Raw genomic sequence first — 16,990 nt, forward strand, 5'->3', positions numbered from 1 at the left:
GTAAAAGGCTGTGCACCTCACCAGTAAAAGGCTGTGCACACTCACCAGTAAAAGGCTGTGCACCTCACCAGTAAAAGGCTGTGCACACTCACCAGTAAAAGGCTGTGCGCACTCACCAGTAAAAGGCTGAGCGCACTCACCAGTAAAAGGCTGTGCGCACTCACCAGTAAAAGGCTGTGCGCACTCACCAGTAAAAGGCTGTGCGCACTCACCAGTAAAAGGCTGTGCGCACTCACTGAAGCCCAAAGCTAGGCCCCTCAGTGCAGGACAGAAGAAGCTCTTGCGGTTCTGTCAGCTTTCCAGCCACTTGTGACTGTGGAATGCAGAGCGACCCCACAAGGTGAAGAATGTTTACCGGCAGGCTCACTGAACACCTGAGCATTGCCACAGTTTGGCAGTTAAGTTCAGGGATAAAAGAAGACTTTGAAAGGCTTAAGATCTGTCCCAGAGTGGGGTGACACCAGCATGAGTTGACAAAAGCGATCTTCCTGATCCAGTAGTTTTAATCTCCTGGACAAGGCAAGATGCCATTAGTGAGCAGCACTGCCGGTCAAGTTAAATGTCACCACTTGACTCTTCCCCTGACTCTGTCTGGCAAAGATGCCGGCAGATAATAACACTGTCAAAAGATGGGCAAGCAGGAAAGGCTTAATAAGTATCACACAGTTTCTAACTGGATCAAGACTTGAAACAGGCTATATATACAATTTGGAGACTCAGGGAAAACTACTTAGGACAGAATTAACGATTTCACATGTCAATTTCATCCTTGTATCCTATCCTATCCTATCCTATCTATCTATCTATCTATCTATCTATCTATCTATCTATCTATCTATCTATCTATCTATCTATCTATCTATCCATCTATCTGTTTGTATGGGTGTGCGTGGCACAGGTGTGTTTGTAGGGGGTGTGTACACATATCTGTGCACATGTGGAAGCCAGAGGTTCACGTATGGGTCTCACACAGTCTTATATTTTGTGATAGGCTCTCTCAGTGAACTTGCAGCTCATGGACTCAGTGAGGTGGCTGACCAGTGAGCTCCTGGGAACTGCCTGCCTCCGCCTCCCCAGAACCAGAGTTACAAACATGTGGTGCCACATCTGGATTTATGTGGGTGCTGGGGATCCAGACTCAGGCCCCCCTGCTTCCACGGCAGGCACTTTATTAACTGAGCCTCTAATTTCATCTTTCTATATTAAGTGTTTTTTCTCTCCAGCCAGTATGTAGAAGAGCTATCTAGTTAGTCAACTTGTCTTTACAGACACCTATACCTTTTATCTTATAGAAAGACAAGTGTGTTGCACCAACCTCTTCCCAGCCCAGTCACACAGGATCACAGCAGAGCACACTTCCCTTGCTTGTCCTTACCTATTGCTTGGAAGTGAATCTGAGACCACAGGGCTGGTGTGCTGAGATGGTCCAGCCCGTGTATTCACCTATAAGTGAAGAGAGAAGTTGGGTCAGCCTTGCGTTCTGAGGACACAGTTCTAATTAACCTATAATTCAGCACACAATGTCTCATCTCACTTTGAAGGTTAATTAGTGTGTTGCTAGACAAACCCAGTGCTGCAGTACACAGGCTACAGAACTGTACAATCTGTAGATTACACAACCTGATATCCCTGGCATTACTCAGATACTTAAATAGTGCTGGGGAAAGAGAGAGCAAGGGATATAAACCTCAGTTTGCTATCTACCACATAAAAGTAGGATGCCCACGGAAGCACGGTGAGAGCTTTTGTCTGGGGGTTAGTAACAACCCTCAGGATGCCACCCCCTTCCAGCTCTACAACTGCCTCCCATTCACTAGAAAATGAGGTTCAAGTAATTAATTATAAAACACTTGAGCCTAATAAAATAGCCAGCTTTTCTTTCAGATGTGGAGCCTTGAGCAGAAATCCAGAATTTAAAACACGCAGAACAATGAGGAGACATTAACTAGACATGTTTTCCAAGCATAAATATGTCGAGAGAAGAGGAGGGCAGCCTGTGTGCAATATGCTTATGTGCTTAATTAATCACCAAAGGAAGGCCATGTTCTCACTCAAATAAATCTTTGTGGACAACGGATCCAGGATCATTCCGGAAAAACTGACCAACAAAACAACTCCAAATAACTGAAGAATATGGCATCAAGGCCCGGGATCCAAGCACATACACATCGCAAGCAAATACAGATGTGGCCCTCCTACCCCCACCACTCAAAAAATGGGGGGGTAGGGGAGAGGAAAAAGATTGCTTGTCAGAGCTTGAGAAAGTGCAGTTTTATTTGACATTTCAATAAGTGGAACACAGCATTACAAATCCATCTAACTTTACTGAAACAATTATTGAAATTCGTACCTTCAGGCCATGTATGTTCCGTTCCCCAGGAGGCTTGCAGGCTGAAACAGTAATTGACTAAATTGTAGAACACATCAGGGCCATTTACAAATTTGCTCAGAATGAATCGTTTAAAAAGAAATGAGGGTGACACCAAAATTAGCAGAGAGAAATGATTGAAAAGTGGCCCCCAAGACCCAAGGTGGGAATTATGAACTGGGTTTTTAACTTGCAGGAGTGAGCGTTTATAAATGCACAGAGCTTTCTGACACCCTTCATATGAATTCCAATTTCTGCTTAAAACATACTAAAACATTAGCTGAGCGAAAATGATGAGACTCCTCGTGGCTCAGATTTCTGCAGCCTTCCTTCTCCACAGAACCACACAAGGCAGTCAAAGGGCATGCTAAACAGCAGGTTTCTGCTTTTGTTGCTCTGAAGGCATGGGAGTCCTTGGATGCCAAAAAGACTGCTGGGAACTCCAAGATGGAAAACGCAAGTCTGAGTGTACTCAAGTCACGAAGTCATAAGCAACCGGACTTACTAAACCAGATATGTAATGTAATGAGGTTTCTCACAATCTTGATGCCCATTAATATTTAGCTCTGAAGCTAACAAAGGGCGAGAATACAGACAGGAATTTCCCAGCACCACCCTGGGTTACAAGTGAAACATTTCTAACCCAGCAGATGCTTCTTCATCATGGATTCAAACACAAGCTTCCTATCCCTGCCCTCCATGGGTTCTGTCCAAATACTAGAGTGTCCTACAGAGGCTGTTAGGGCCTGTCAACTCTGTCTAGGGAAGGATGATTTGATTTTGCTTTCTTTTTGTTTCTGACAACAGAAATCAAGCTGCTTAGGAAGACATGCATTATAATTACAAGGTATGGGTTACTTTCACTTGGAAACTTCAAGTAAATTTGAATTTATTATGATACTAGGGCTGGAGAGACAGCTCAGTGGTTACGAACACTGGCTGCTCTTCCCGAGGAGCCAGGTTCCATTCCCAGCAACCACACGGTAACTGACAACCATTTCCAACCCCAGTTCTAGGGGATCAAACACCAATTCCCACACGCTCATGCTACACACATACACAGAAAATAAAATAAATATATTTCTAATAAATTTATTATGTTAATATTTCAAAAATATATAAGCACGAATAGATGTTTTTATGTTTTAAGTGCATAAAATACTATTAATACTATAATAATATTAAGACTCCAAATCTTCTTTCCTTAAAATGCAAGTTAGCTCTGAACAAAACAGCTGCATACTTCTGATTCCCGGCCCTGGAAGGACGCAGGATTCCCTCACACTACCGTATCTGCAGTAACTGATGCAGGAAAATGGTGGCCAGCCAAGGAACTAGAAAGACTCCAGCTGTCCTCAACTGCCACTTCAAACCTGTGACTAGAAATCTCAACAGCCATGTTGCATTCAAAACCCCAGCAACCTCATAGATCCTGAAGTTAAGAAGGCAGTTACTAAAATGCTAGCAAATTTTCATACTTATTAATATTTAACACAGTTCTGAGCCACAGGGAAGGCTTGGCCATGAACTAGGAGTGGAATACAATTCAAGACCACAGTACTACTTGAAATGAGGAAGTGATCAGAGTAAAATCGTCACTGTCTCCAGATCGGCCAGTTTGTTCTGCTTAAAGATTCTTTTTAACATGGGGCCTAGGCGCAGATCCTATAGGGCTTGAGACCCTCTGACCAACCAAGAAGACCCAGGGAACCTCTTGTTATTCCATATTTTAACTGTACACTGTCCAAGTATGTGCGTCTGCTGCTGTGATAGACACCAACCAAAAACACCTTGGGGAGGAAAGGGTTTATTCTAGTTTACAGATCACAGTCCTTCACCTAGAGAAGCCATGGCAGGAACCTGGAAGCAGGAACTAAAGCAGAGGCCACAGAGGGCTGTTCACTGGCTTGATTCCAGACTCATGGGAAGCTACCTTTCCTAATACAATCCAGGATAGTATTCCCAGGGCTGGCACTGCAGATGGTGGCCTAGGTCTTCCTCCATCAGTCAGAAATCAAGACGGACTAGTCCAATGGAAATCCTCAACTGAGATTCCTTCTTCCCAGGAATCTCTAGTTTGTATCAAGTTGACAAAAATGTAACCTGAACAAACACGTACTTCATCACATGGGGGCATCTACATCTGTAGTGAGGATGTCAGGTACCAAACGACCAGAAGATCTGAGTCACGTTTTGAAATTCTCAGTGTGGCCTAGGGAGACTATATTCAATGACATATTAAGCCACATGGGTAAGTTATGCCGGGGCTGCAGATGACTTCAGCATGTCATAGCTGTCTGTGTCTTTACAGCATTTTCTTCTCCCTACCCTTAAACCAAACCAGTAGTCTGCAGCCTTCTTAAAAACGCTACAACCCTCTAATATAGTTCATTCCTCAGCCTTCCTAATGCGGCAACCCTCTAATACAGTTCTTCATGTTGTGGTGATCTCCAACCATAAAACTATTTTCATTGCTACTTCATAACTCTAATTTCGCCACTGTTATGAATCATAATGTAACTAGGACAGTCCCTGTAAGGGGGTAGTTTAGACCACCAAATGGGTTGTGAGCTACAGGCTGGGAAGCACTACACTAAACTTACCTCCAAACTCCCTTCACACACTCACTACAACTTGAAGTTATGTGCCTTTCCCAAGAACCAAACTGCAGTTTAAACCAACTTCTCGCTCAGAGCACAGTAGACGATGCTTGGTAACCAACTTCTTGCTCAGAGCACACTAGACTATGCTTGGTTGCTATGCAGTTCTCAAGTCACTTAACCCCTGGGGCCTCAACAGCCCATAGAGGGGAAGCAGTAAAACCTAACTGGACTGCTGGGAGGGGCAGAGGAGAGCTGAGGTCTCAGAATGGCTGCCACCACCAGGGTAAATAGCACAGAAACAGCCTTGCTGACAAGACTGCCTGGACAGTGAAGGGGAACTGAAAAGAGTCTGGTGGAGAGAAGCAAACAGTTTAGTGTACAGAAAAGCCCTCCAGCATGGCGACTACATTCTCTAGGATCTGTACCTGGGTTTGCCATAACAGAGTTCAGAAGCAATGCACAGAGATTTCCAGCCTGTAAAACACTATTCTTTGTAAAGGAAATAATTTATAAGTTTGCTTCAACTCTGGAGTCACAGAGAAAACAAGGTAATAATATGGCTCACTGTCGGGAGACATCTACAAAAACATGGCAGAGTCTCCCTGTTTGCCTGTTCAGCCAAGCACCACAGAACCAGGTTAATCATACTTTTCTTTTGAATGACGACTGATCTTAAGTAGCACAGTTTTGTCTCTTTACTTTGCCCTCCATTAAGCTCCTACTAATAATGAAATAACCCCCCTGGTTCTACTGCCCACGCAAATGCCCAAAGAGCTGCATTGCACTTGAACCCGGATCTCCTCCAGGCTGGCCAAGCCAGCTGCCTTCGGAGACCATCCCTGCAAATAGAGCCCACTGGTTAATTGAGCCGTTCAAACTTCTGAGTTACAGGTAATGAAAGTCTAGAATGTTTAATTGGAAAACTCATACCATGATTATCTGTACAGTATTAGTTAACGAAGGTGAGTTTAACTTTTAATTATTTCAATTAAGCTATTTCTAGAAGAGTTACTTAGAGGATTTCCTGATCTGTTCCTTTAGTTAGAAAACATGGGTTTCAAGTGGGGCAAAAATACTGGCTAAAAACTTACTTTTGTATAACTAAGTCACTCTTTCCCCACTACTCAAATTTTGAGAGGATATTTATACAGCGAACAATCACAGCTGATACAAAGCTGGCACTGCCCAACCTAAAGGAGGGGTTCACTGAGCCTCGCCCTCATCTGCTCATGTAAATCAAATGCCTTTGAAGAAGGGGGTCCTGCTATTTTTGAAATACCTCCCCAACCCAAGACAAATATCACGCTCTGCCGAAAGCTCTGTCCTTGAGTCCCCATTTCTCACAGCGTCCACACAAGCTGACAGCTCTCATCGCAACAGCAGCTTTCACCATCATCACAAGTCACCAGTTATATGCCCAGAACTAAAGCCAGCCATTTGCCTCGCTTTAGAATCATGGGGACTCCCAAAGAGTTCTTTAAGCGAATGTAAGTATGCACTTCAAAAACAACAAACAATCTAGTTAGTTTAATTTACTCTAGTAGATTAGATATTTTATCTGCTATAACTATAATACAGCCTGCAATCCCCCACGATAATGAATACTTCTTTTGTTTTTTTCAAATTACGAGCTAAACATCATGTTATGTGCATTTAAACCTCTGGAAAGCATAAGTGGTGATGGAAGAGTTTGCTGAAATAATCACTGTGGATTCGGATTTGTTCAACATTACCTCTTGGAAAGATCTGCAGCGGCTCTATTAGCTGGCCATTTACTTGCTGTTCCATTACTGTGGAATAATACTGCAAAGAGATAATGGAAAGAGATTACTCAGTAATGTATGGGCACTGGGACAGATACTTACGTGGTGCTTAATGCATAGCACTTTGTAAATGGCTGATAAGCACATAGCAGCCTTGAGAACATGTTCTCTCTATCTGCACATCAAACTACTACAGTGAATATAGTCAGGATTTGGAAGTCTAGTATAGGGTTATCATCCATTCCACCGTTTATCTTTAAGACTAACAGTATTAACCTGGACCCCATGTTAGTATTTACTATACCTTAAAATGATGTGCATTTAAAATGATACAGAAAGCATTTTGAAGAAATTACTCAAATTGCCTCCTGTCCTTTTTCTCTGAAATTTGCAAAGCAAAATGAATACGCTCAGTATTTGGCTGGAATCCACATGTCAGTCACTCGAACACACATATGTGTGTATGAAACACAGAGATAATAGGACGGGAGTTGGAGAGGCTGCTGGAACCAGTGAGTAACATACTACTCAACCAAGGACAACAGGCCTCCGTGTAAAAGTCCCCTTACAAGTCTACTTCTGATGCACAATTTAGCTTTAGGCACACTTTAAGATGGATCAAAACTTATTGTAAAATTCTAGGCACATAAAGCATAAGGTCTTAAGTAAACAATAGCTCACTGTCCCTCATAAAATAAACCCAAAGCACAACGAAGACTGCACTGAAGTCCTGTCCCTTTTTCCTGGAACACTGCCTGGTCCACCTGTCCACTTATACATGGAGATGGCTTCTGTACCTTCTTAAACTTCATTAAGCTGAACAAATAAGAAAATAATGTTCATGAAGAAAAATACCTACAGTGAAAACCACTGACTGGGCCTAAAATTGATTTTTAGTGTTTTTCTGTGTATGGGTACTTATTCATGTGTATGCCTGCATATATGCCTGCACTAGCATGTCTGGTACCTGCAGAGACCAGAACAAGACCTGGAATTACAGACGGTTGTGAGCCATTGTGTGGGTCCTGGGAACCAAACCTCACTTCCCTGGAAGAGCAGCCAGTGCTCTTAGCCGCTGAGCCACCTCTCCCGCCCTGACTTTGTGCTTTAAGGGCCTATCAAAAGCAGAGCTCTCTCTCCCTTTCTCATCTTTGCTGTTTTTCTATTTAAACACACACATACAATTTAACTACCACATCTTCAGGAAACCCAAGAATTATTTTTACTAACATTCTGAAAAAAAACCTATCCTGGGGATGGAGAACTGGCTTTGAGGGTAAGAGCACCGACTGCTCTTCCAGATGACTCTGTTCTGTTCTCAGCGCCCTCATGGCAGCTCACAACTGTCTGTAATCCTATTTCTAGGGGACCTGACAAAAATAGCAATATACATAAAATAAAAATAAATTTTAAAAACTTCTGCCTTTCTATTGGTGTTCTATACATTAAGGTTATTTTAGAATCAATCTTTTCCCTCCAAAATATGCAAAAGTCTGAGTATTCTGCATCACTGTGAGGACCAAAGCTGAGAAAGCCAAGGCTTTCTGCTTTGCAAACAAGGAAGGTGAAGGTGACCATGGGGGTGGGGCAGGAGGGACAGCTGGCTGATGACCAAGATGCACACAGCCCTTCTGCAATGGCTTTCAAACTGTAAAGGAAGGCAATTCTCTCTTTTAAATACGCACAGCGTAAACATGTGCAAATCATTCTGGAATACACTAAGGCTACAGAGGCTGTTCCTGAAAAGCCAAGAAATACAGTGTGCTTGCCATTACTCACACGGTGACGACAGGTAAGTGAAATATCAATCATGTTGGCTGTCAACCTTTCGGGACAGCAATAACTGTTAACAAGTAGTCTGGAAAAATTGTCCGAAAATGACTTGTCCTCTGCACACAAGTATTTGAGGTTTCCGTGGAAAATTAAGATGCCAGTGGCTATTTGGAACATTGCTCGGGTATTCTTTTTAATGGGAAATTTGCCGGTTATTGATCCACAGCATGTACCCTTGCTTCTAGAAGGCTGCAAGCAACTTTCCAATCAGTGGCTGTCAAAAAAATTCCTGCCTTTTTATACGGATACAAGACAGCGCTGTGGCGGTGCCTATAGTTACTGCTTTTCTTTAATTAACTGCTATGTACAGTAGGCTTCTACTTTGCTATGGTCCTAGAAATCAGGCAAAAATATCCTTATGCTTTATCTAACAAACTAATTATAGAATTGTCTGAAACGGGTGCTTGGGGTCAAGTTTGAGAACAAATAACCTCAAGTGTGAGGGTCAGAACAGGTGCAATGCCTTTTCCCTACTATAAAACCTTGCATGCATGAAATTGACCTGTTTTCCAGCTTTATTTATTTACCTCCCAAAATAAATAAAAAAGCTTTCACTTTCACCTTAGCACGGTGCCAAGCCAACTGGAAAACTGCATATATGTTCGTAACCACTGTGAAAAGCTTAGGCAATGTATACCCAGCTCTCCGGACTATGAGTAACGGAATCCCGCTGCAGTGATACACACTGTGCTGATTAAGACTTTTCTCTCAAACAGTTAATTAGGCTTTACTTTTACTTTTTTACAGCTCTCACAAACCCAAGTGCATTTCCCCTACTGACATACTAGGCTAGAGTTGGGCACACACACAGAAATGGGTAACAACCACGCCCATGGTGTGAACCCATTGTGAGCCGCAGGGCCGCTGAGGGCCAAGAGGCTGCGAGGCCCCAGCCTGAGCTCTGCTGCTGTGTATGCAGCACTCCCTACAGGCAAGGAGAAGACCTGGGGCATGTGCAGGCCACTAGGTCACCAGGCTAGGTCTGCTGCTGCCCAGGTGAATGAGTAAGGTACTTGAGGGTTGGAGGGCTCATCCCTGGAGCCTCACACTGGCTGTCTCCTGACCCGTGGCACCAGTGAGCCAATGCTGCCTTGCCTTGCTGTGTCAAACTCTGCTAGGTTGTAAAATGAAGTCCAGCCAGAGGAGTGCTGTAAGCCTCACAGAGAAAATAGCAAAGACCTCAACTAAACCACTGGTTTTAATTAAATCTGGTCCTCTGTGTTTGCAGCATCATCTTCCTTTATTCTCTCCCATTTTGTTCTAAATAGTAATAAAATCATCATTGATGGCAGAGACAAGACTCTGGCTTGACCAAAACAAAAGGAAAAAAAAAAGTCCTAACAGAGAAAGCCTATACCTCAGACACCAAGACAGCTAACATGAGTTGAACAGAAAAGCCACAATGTGGCCATCTACCATGTGTTGGCTGTTTGTACTTCAACATATGACCTACACACAGTAGGCGTTTGTGAAGTATGTACTGACTGAAATGGACCCTGATTCTACCGGCATCACGGATTCCAAAGGAGAGGTGGAATGCTCACCCTATCGCCCAGATTACTGGGGACTCCCAGGCTAAACTGCAGCAAGAGCACAAGTGAAGGACTTCATCCGCTCAAATCCACAGCGTGCATCATCTCCCAACACTCGGCAGCACTCTTCCGGCACTTCCTACCTTGGTGCATTCCATCATGGCAAACGCAGATTACATACATAGTTCAAAATAGGTTCCCCAAACGAAACCCACTGGCAGCATTAGAAAGTGTTGGCTTCAGCTGTCCCTCCTTCCCATAATCCATTACAGGCAGTAATTGCAGCAATAATCAATATGCTAACCGGGTAAGAGATTAATCAGTCTTACGATAGCTAATGTAATCTCTAGCACCAGGCTTGGATGGGTTTCAGAGTCTCTCTGAGATGTTCTTCAAAACCCTTTAACAGTTTTAATAAGAATGCGGCAGAGTTTAGTGTGGTTATCCAAAACTATAATTAATCTCCAAAGGAAGGCCAGCTGCAGCAAAGAGTAACAAGTACTAGTGTTGGCTTTGTTTGCAAGTTTGTCAAGCAGTGTTCCTATTATGAACCCAGCTCTAATTACAACAGCATAATTCAATCAAGAATTCGATTTTGGTGGAAATCTATGATATTTAAAAAAAACAAAACCCAACAACCTGAGTTCAAAACAGCACAGTTTAGTATTACAAGGCTTAGATTCTCTATCAAAAAGGGGGGCAGCCCTCCCCCACAAAGGCCTATACATGTTAGACTCAACACTGAATACCTCATGTACTTTCCTAATTTTCCATATGTTTAGTGTACTCATCTGTTTAAATCTGAGACAAATAGCTTACCAATAAACTAATAAACATAGGTTATTAGTGAACAACAACAACAAAAGGTTTTATTCTAGCACAATGCTCACAATATGAAACACGTGCTTACTACCTAAGAAATAAACAGTAGGTGGGTCACACATACCCTAAATATTTGACTAAACAGACAGGATCACTGAGCAGACTGCTAGAAAGAGCCCTGGCTTCTGAACTCAGCCATCTTAGCCCTGCACTCACGGCCTTTGGGGGGCCTCTGCTCAGACAGCACCCTACCAGCACCACCACCCCTCAGCTACTCTCATTCTCGGTCCTGCCAATGTGCCCCTTGATGGAGGTGAGGCCCCTGTGGCTCTTGACCAATCCTCCCTTCTCACTGTACCCTCCCTCCCACCCCCACTTCACGGGTCTCCATCAGCAGAGCAGTCATGAAGACTAAGCAGAGCCTGTCGAGTTACAAACCTTATGTCAGCCTAGATGTCTCTCCTGAGATTTGGAGAACATCCAGTTGGTTGATCAGAGCCCCCTCCCATGCTACAATTCAAACCTTAATTCCCTGCCTCTCTACCTCCCTCAGATTCCAATCTGGTTTTCTGCCACCTGGGTTTGCCAAGTCATGAAGTGCAGGGGCTCTAGGAGATGGCTTCAACTGATCCTGGCCACCCCCTTCCTAGACCACTCATGTGGATTTGGGAGGGATTTGAACTCCCAAATCTCCTGACCCCTTACAGCCCTGCAGCCACCACTGTCTTTGGTCTGAAACAGCTCATACCATGACTATGTGTTAGAATTCTTCTCCCACACACCCTCCTTCTTCTGTTATCCCTATAAGTTGAATCACAGGCAGCTTCTCCTGAATTCCCCATGCTGTCTTCTGTCTCTAAACCTTTAAATACACTGCCCCTCTGCCCAGAACACTCCTCCCAGTCCCATGGGCCCTGTCCACTCCACCAGGACACCGACTTCTTCAGGAAGCCTCCACTGTCCTCAAAGATGGGTCTGGTGCTCTCTGTGCTCACAGGCACCCTGTGCCTCAGCATTCATCCTTGTCATTCTCCTGGGACAGGCTGGCTTTACTGTCCTAATCTGGGCTTCTCTCTGCTGCTGCCCCCGCAGGACCATGAAAGGTAAATGTGTGGAGAGAAGGGCAGGGCTTGGATTGCACATTCACCGTGCCCACCTCCATCAGCTGCTTGACCAGTGTGGTATCACCCAGAATATCCTGGCTCTTGGAAACTACCTGAGTGCGTGAGTGAGTGAGTCACAGAACAAGAGAACTTTGTGACCTAAGGAAAGGCACACAGGTTTGTAAAAATGGGGACATTACTGGCCTCACTCACCTTAAAGTCACTAGGAAGATCAAAACTAAGGGGAAAAAATGGTACATGGGAAACCTTCTATAAAGAACTTAGGGGGAAAAGAGACAGTGCTATGAACCTCTTGCTTGAACCCAGAAAACAATGTTCCTGATGGCAGGTGACACAGGAAGCTCTGAACAAGACTGCTCAACCACTTGGCCACTACAGAGCCAGGTTAGCTCTGCCTCCTGGAGGTGCCAGCATCCCTCGCTCAGCACTACAGCATTAAAATAATACACAAAGTAAGAGCTGCTCACAGGGCTGTGTGGTGTTTTCTTCCAGGAGCTCATCGAGGGCAGGGGCCATGCCTCAGTACTTCATTCTCTCACGGCAGGTTTAGTCACTGGGGATCTCTGTGGGCTGTAGGGGATTCTTGGAGCTCCTAACATGATATGTGCTATGTACATAGCCTGCTGTGAACCTCTGGTAAAAGAATGTCAGGTCACCTGTTTCCCTAACAACTCACAGCTCCTGTCTCAAGGAGACTCTTCCTTAACTTACTCTATGACAAGGGCCATGTGGTCATGGACTGAGAAGATGAGGAAAAAAGAAAACCACAGGCTTTCAGTGAAAAGATCAACAGAGACCAACTCTGAAGTCTGCTTCCAGACTAATGCCACTACACACGTACCTATTCATGTTTTGGAAATGACCACAATAGCAAGTTGACCAGGTTTAGTAATACCATTTGTTTTGGCTAGCAAAATTATAAAGGACTTTAGGAAGCTCCCGATGGTCGTAATAGAAAGCCAACAGCAGGTGAGATTCAACTTAGCTAACACAGTGTGCCCTTCGTCCAATATGTTCAGGTGTTCTCAGCTGAAGCTGGGGCAGTGTCCACACTAACCTTCCACTTGCCATCTAGAAGTTCTGCTTTCCTCTCTGAAGAGGTCTAAACTGCCACGCAGGCCATCCACTGCAACAGGACAAGACTACCTGGCCATGGAGACAAGGCCAATTGGGACATTCCATTATAAATACGCTACTCATTCTCCACAGAGAGCAAGTATGAATAAGCCATACCAACACCGAAATCCTGGGGACTCGAAGATATGGCAGAGTTCCAGTGTTTCCTGGTGCGTTGGAGGTGGGGCCTACCTGTATTTTCCCTTTCTTCCAAAGCTGCACACAAATCCCCTTTGGATGCCATGCATGCCCCGAGATACTTTACGAGGTAGGCATAAAAAGAGGTTACGACATTTTTATTTCTATCTCAAGACCCCCAAATGTCCTTGGTAACACAGAAAGGAAAAGATGATCTAGCTCTAAAAATAAGTTTTATTCTTATTTTCTCATCTGTGTGTGTGTGTGTGTGTGTGTGTGTGTGTGTGTGTGTGTGTGTGTGTATGTACCTTGAATAGGATGAGAAAACCAGACTACTTTTGGTTTACTTGTTAAATGTAATATGCCTAAATGGACAGCATATTATGTGGTAAACTTGGCCAAGAATTTTCAACTTTCAGAAGACCATAATCTGCATAAACGATGTAGAAAAAAAAACCCTTACATTTTATAATCAAGAAGAAAAAGTAGTACTTACAAAATTTTCTCAGTAAAACTTACTAGCTACCAGAATAAAAACCACACTTGAAACAGATTGGGGGCCAATGGAGTCTGTCCAGGCCTCCTTGGTCCAGATCTGTGCCCCTAACACATTTCTGAAGCAGAAGCAGATGTCAAAGGCTTATGTGTTTACCTGTGAAAGAAAGGCACACACAAGACTTCTGAGGTGCCCTCCAGCTCTACTCAGGTTAACACGATTTTAGAGGCAATCTCCAAGATATGCAGACCAGGGTAAAGATAATTATAGCCCAATTTACAGGGTGCTCCAAAGGTCAAAGAGTGCTCTCCCTGATGGTACCCACTGCCTAACAAGGTACACAATGGTCAAGTACACCAAAGGGAATACTTACACTCCATGGAAACACAAGGTCTCTGCTATAATGAGAGGCATTACAGTAAAACGCATCCTGCATCTTCTGGCAATGTGGGAAATAAGAAAGAGAGGATGGGCAAAATGAAGAGACTTATTCTTGTTAGTACTCTGCTCCACTCACAAGCCTAGGAGTAGTAAGAGAATCTGATGCGAAGTCCTTTGCTAGACAGGGGACCGAGCAGAAATAAATATGAATCAGTCACAGTTGCACAGGGGGCTGCTACTGAAAGGCTATCCAAGGAAGAGTTAGCATTGCAAGCCCTTCACTAAAGGCCCTCCATGGCACTGCCAAGCTGCAATACAACAGACCACAGAAAAACAACACCCACCTATTTTAATCTTTCTAAAAAATAATGTGGGAAAATAAGAAAAAACAACAAAATTTAAACTACAATAAGGGAATATTTACCAGGGGCCTTTAAATAATTCGCAATGATCAGGTATTTAGTTTTTAGAATATGTAGGTTGTACGCTTTTCTAATAAAGCATTTCAAATTCTAATTAAAAAAATACTTTATAGAGGAATTAAAAAGATACAGTAGTGTCAGAGGAGAAGCCATGATCCCAGAAGTAGAATATTCTAGCAGTATAACTTACAAGAAACTACGCTATAAAAACAGATTGTTGATTAACACAAACTCATAACAGAATGCAGAGAGCTATCGCCACGCTGCTGTAATAACACTTGGCTGCTGAAGTCTCTCAATACATTAAATATCTCCTTGGAGACCAAATTACTTTACATTTTCTTAAAAGACAATTTATTATAGCTTTGTTTTCTTCTCATTATCTCTTAAAAAATATATTGAATGGGGAAAGAATACAACTTCTAAATAACTTAGCCGAAACGGTCCTGATGTTCGATGGCAGCCTTCAGTTTGTCGCTGGTTAGTTAGCAGCACACAGCCTGCTGCCAGGACATGCCCTCACTGCCTCACGATAGGCCCCGCCTCACATGTATCAAAAACCACCGTCTGCCATTATTACAGCACTCAGAAAATTAACAGCCTCGGGCTGCTGGCAATTTAAATAATTGATAAGTTTTCAATTAAAAAGCCAACATTTTCAGGTCTAATATGAAAATCTATTTAAATTACTGGTAAAAACTTAGATTTGTGTTGGCCCAAAGCCAGAAAATCCTTGCATCCTATCTGGGAGGAGGGGGATGATTCAGCAAGCTTTGACACCGAGGTTGCATTTCTGACTCTCTTCATTTTGAAATCATTAGAAGAAAATGATTAGAGGACAGAGGTGAGTCACCGCCACTGCTTCTTCAGGACTTTACAGTGACTGCAACTTTCCTCAATCCCCATGAAAGCCTGAGCTGTGTCTTGTTCTTACCACAGGGCTCTCCCATGCCTCCATTCTATGCCAAATCCTTTCAGAGCCAAGTCGAATTTATTTTTTAATCATTGATTTATTTTTGAGAACAGGCCTCACTATGTAGACGAGGCTGTCTCAAACTCACAGACATGTGCCCACCAGTGCTAGGATTAAAGGCATGAGCCACCACACCCAGCAAATAATCTGAATTTAATAAATACTGAGAAAATTATCCATTTCTTTTAGCTTTTCCAATTTTGTGAAGTAAAGGTTTTAAAGCATGACCTCCTGGCTCTCTGCATCTCCTGGGTGCCTGTCAGTCCTCCTTTTTGTTTCTGACTTTGTTAATTTGGATATTCTCTCTCCCTCTTTTAGTTTGGATAAGAGTTTGTCTATCTTGTTGATTTTCTCAAAGAATCAACTCTTTGTTTCACTGATTCTTTGTATTGTTCTCTTTGTTTCTATTTTATTGATTTCAGCCCCAAGTTTGGTTATTTCCTGCTGTCTCCTCTTGGGTGTGTGTTTTAGTGAGGGTTTTACTGCTATGAAGAGATACCATGACCAAGGCAAGTCTTATAAAGGAAAACATTTAATTGGGGCTGGCTCACAGGTTCAGAGATTCAGTCCAGTATCATCAAGGTAGGAGCATGACAGCATCAGGCAGGCACGGTGCAGGAGGAGCTAAGAGTTCTACATCTTCACCTGAAGGCTGCTAGGAAAATTCTGACTCTTCGGTGTTGGGGGGAGCTTTGAAGCCCACCTCCACAGTGACACACTTCCTCCAAAAAGGCCACACAAACTCCAACAAAACCACACCTCCAAATAGTGCCACTCCCTGGGCCAGGCACATCCAAACCACCACAGTATGCTTACTTCTAGAGCTTTCAGTGTGTTTTCTAGTATGAAACTGTACCAAATTTTTTATGTAAGCACTTAGTGCTAAAAATCTCTATCAAGCCTCTCCTCTTGGAGCTCAGAGAAACCCAGAGGACGGTAGAGAAGAAGAATTGTTAGGAGCCAGAGGTGTCAAGAACACCAGGTGAACACAGCCCACAGAATCAATGAAGCAGGGCTCCCAGGGCCTCACTGAGACTGAGGTGGCAATCACAAGCCTGCATGGGTCTGACCTAGGTCCTCTGCACAGATGTTATAGTTGTTAGCTTGGCGTTTTCTGTGGTACTCCTAACAGTGGGAGCGGGGGCTGTCTCTGACTTTTTCATCTGCTCTTGAGACCCCTTTCCTCCTATTGGGTTGCCTCACCAACCTTGATGCGAGGGTTTGTACATAGTCTTACTGAATCTTGGTATGCTGTGTTTAGCTGATATCCCTAGGAGGCCTGCTCTTTCCTTGAGGGGAAATGGAGGAGGAATGGATCTGGGAGGGAAAGGAGGAACTAGAGAATTGGAGGGAGGGGAAGGAGGGGAAATTGCAATTGGTTTGTATTTTTAAAAAGAAAAGAAAAATTTTTAAAAATGT

At 43.5% G+C, this 16,990-nt stretch overlaps 1 protein-coding gene across 9 annotated transcripts in view; it reads right to left on the reverse strand.

Moving 5' to 3' along the window:
* Map2k5 (mitogen activated protein kinase kinase 5) overlaps positions 1-16,990 on the reverse strand; it is a 227,780-nt gene that overhangs the window by 187,373 nt on the left and 23,417 nt on the right. For all 9 annotated transcript variants that reach the window (XM_017595501.3, XM_006243229.5, NM_017246.2 and 6 more), the window contains 3 exons: positions 6,705-6,774; positions 2,351-2,391; positions 1,376-1,443 (listed from right to left, as the gene is read on the reverse strand). In XM_017595501.3, the coding sequence (XP_017450990.1) occupies positions 1,376-1,443; positions 2,351-2,391; positions 6,705-6,774 (179 nt within the window). The remainder of the gene's footprint in view (positions 1-1,375; positions 1,444-2,350; positions 2,392-6,704; positions 6,775-16,990) is intronic.

Source organism: Rattus norvegicus, chromosome 8 (assembly GCF_036323735.1).
Source record: "Rattus norvegicus strain BN/NHsdMcwi chromosome 8, GRCr8, whole genome shotgun sequence".
Lineage (NCBI taxonomy): Eukaryota > Metazoa > Chordata > Mammalia > Rodentia > Muridae > Rattus > Rattus norvegicus.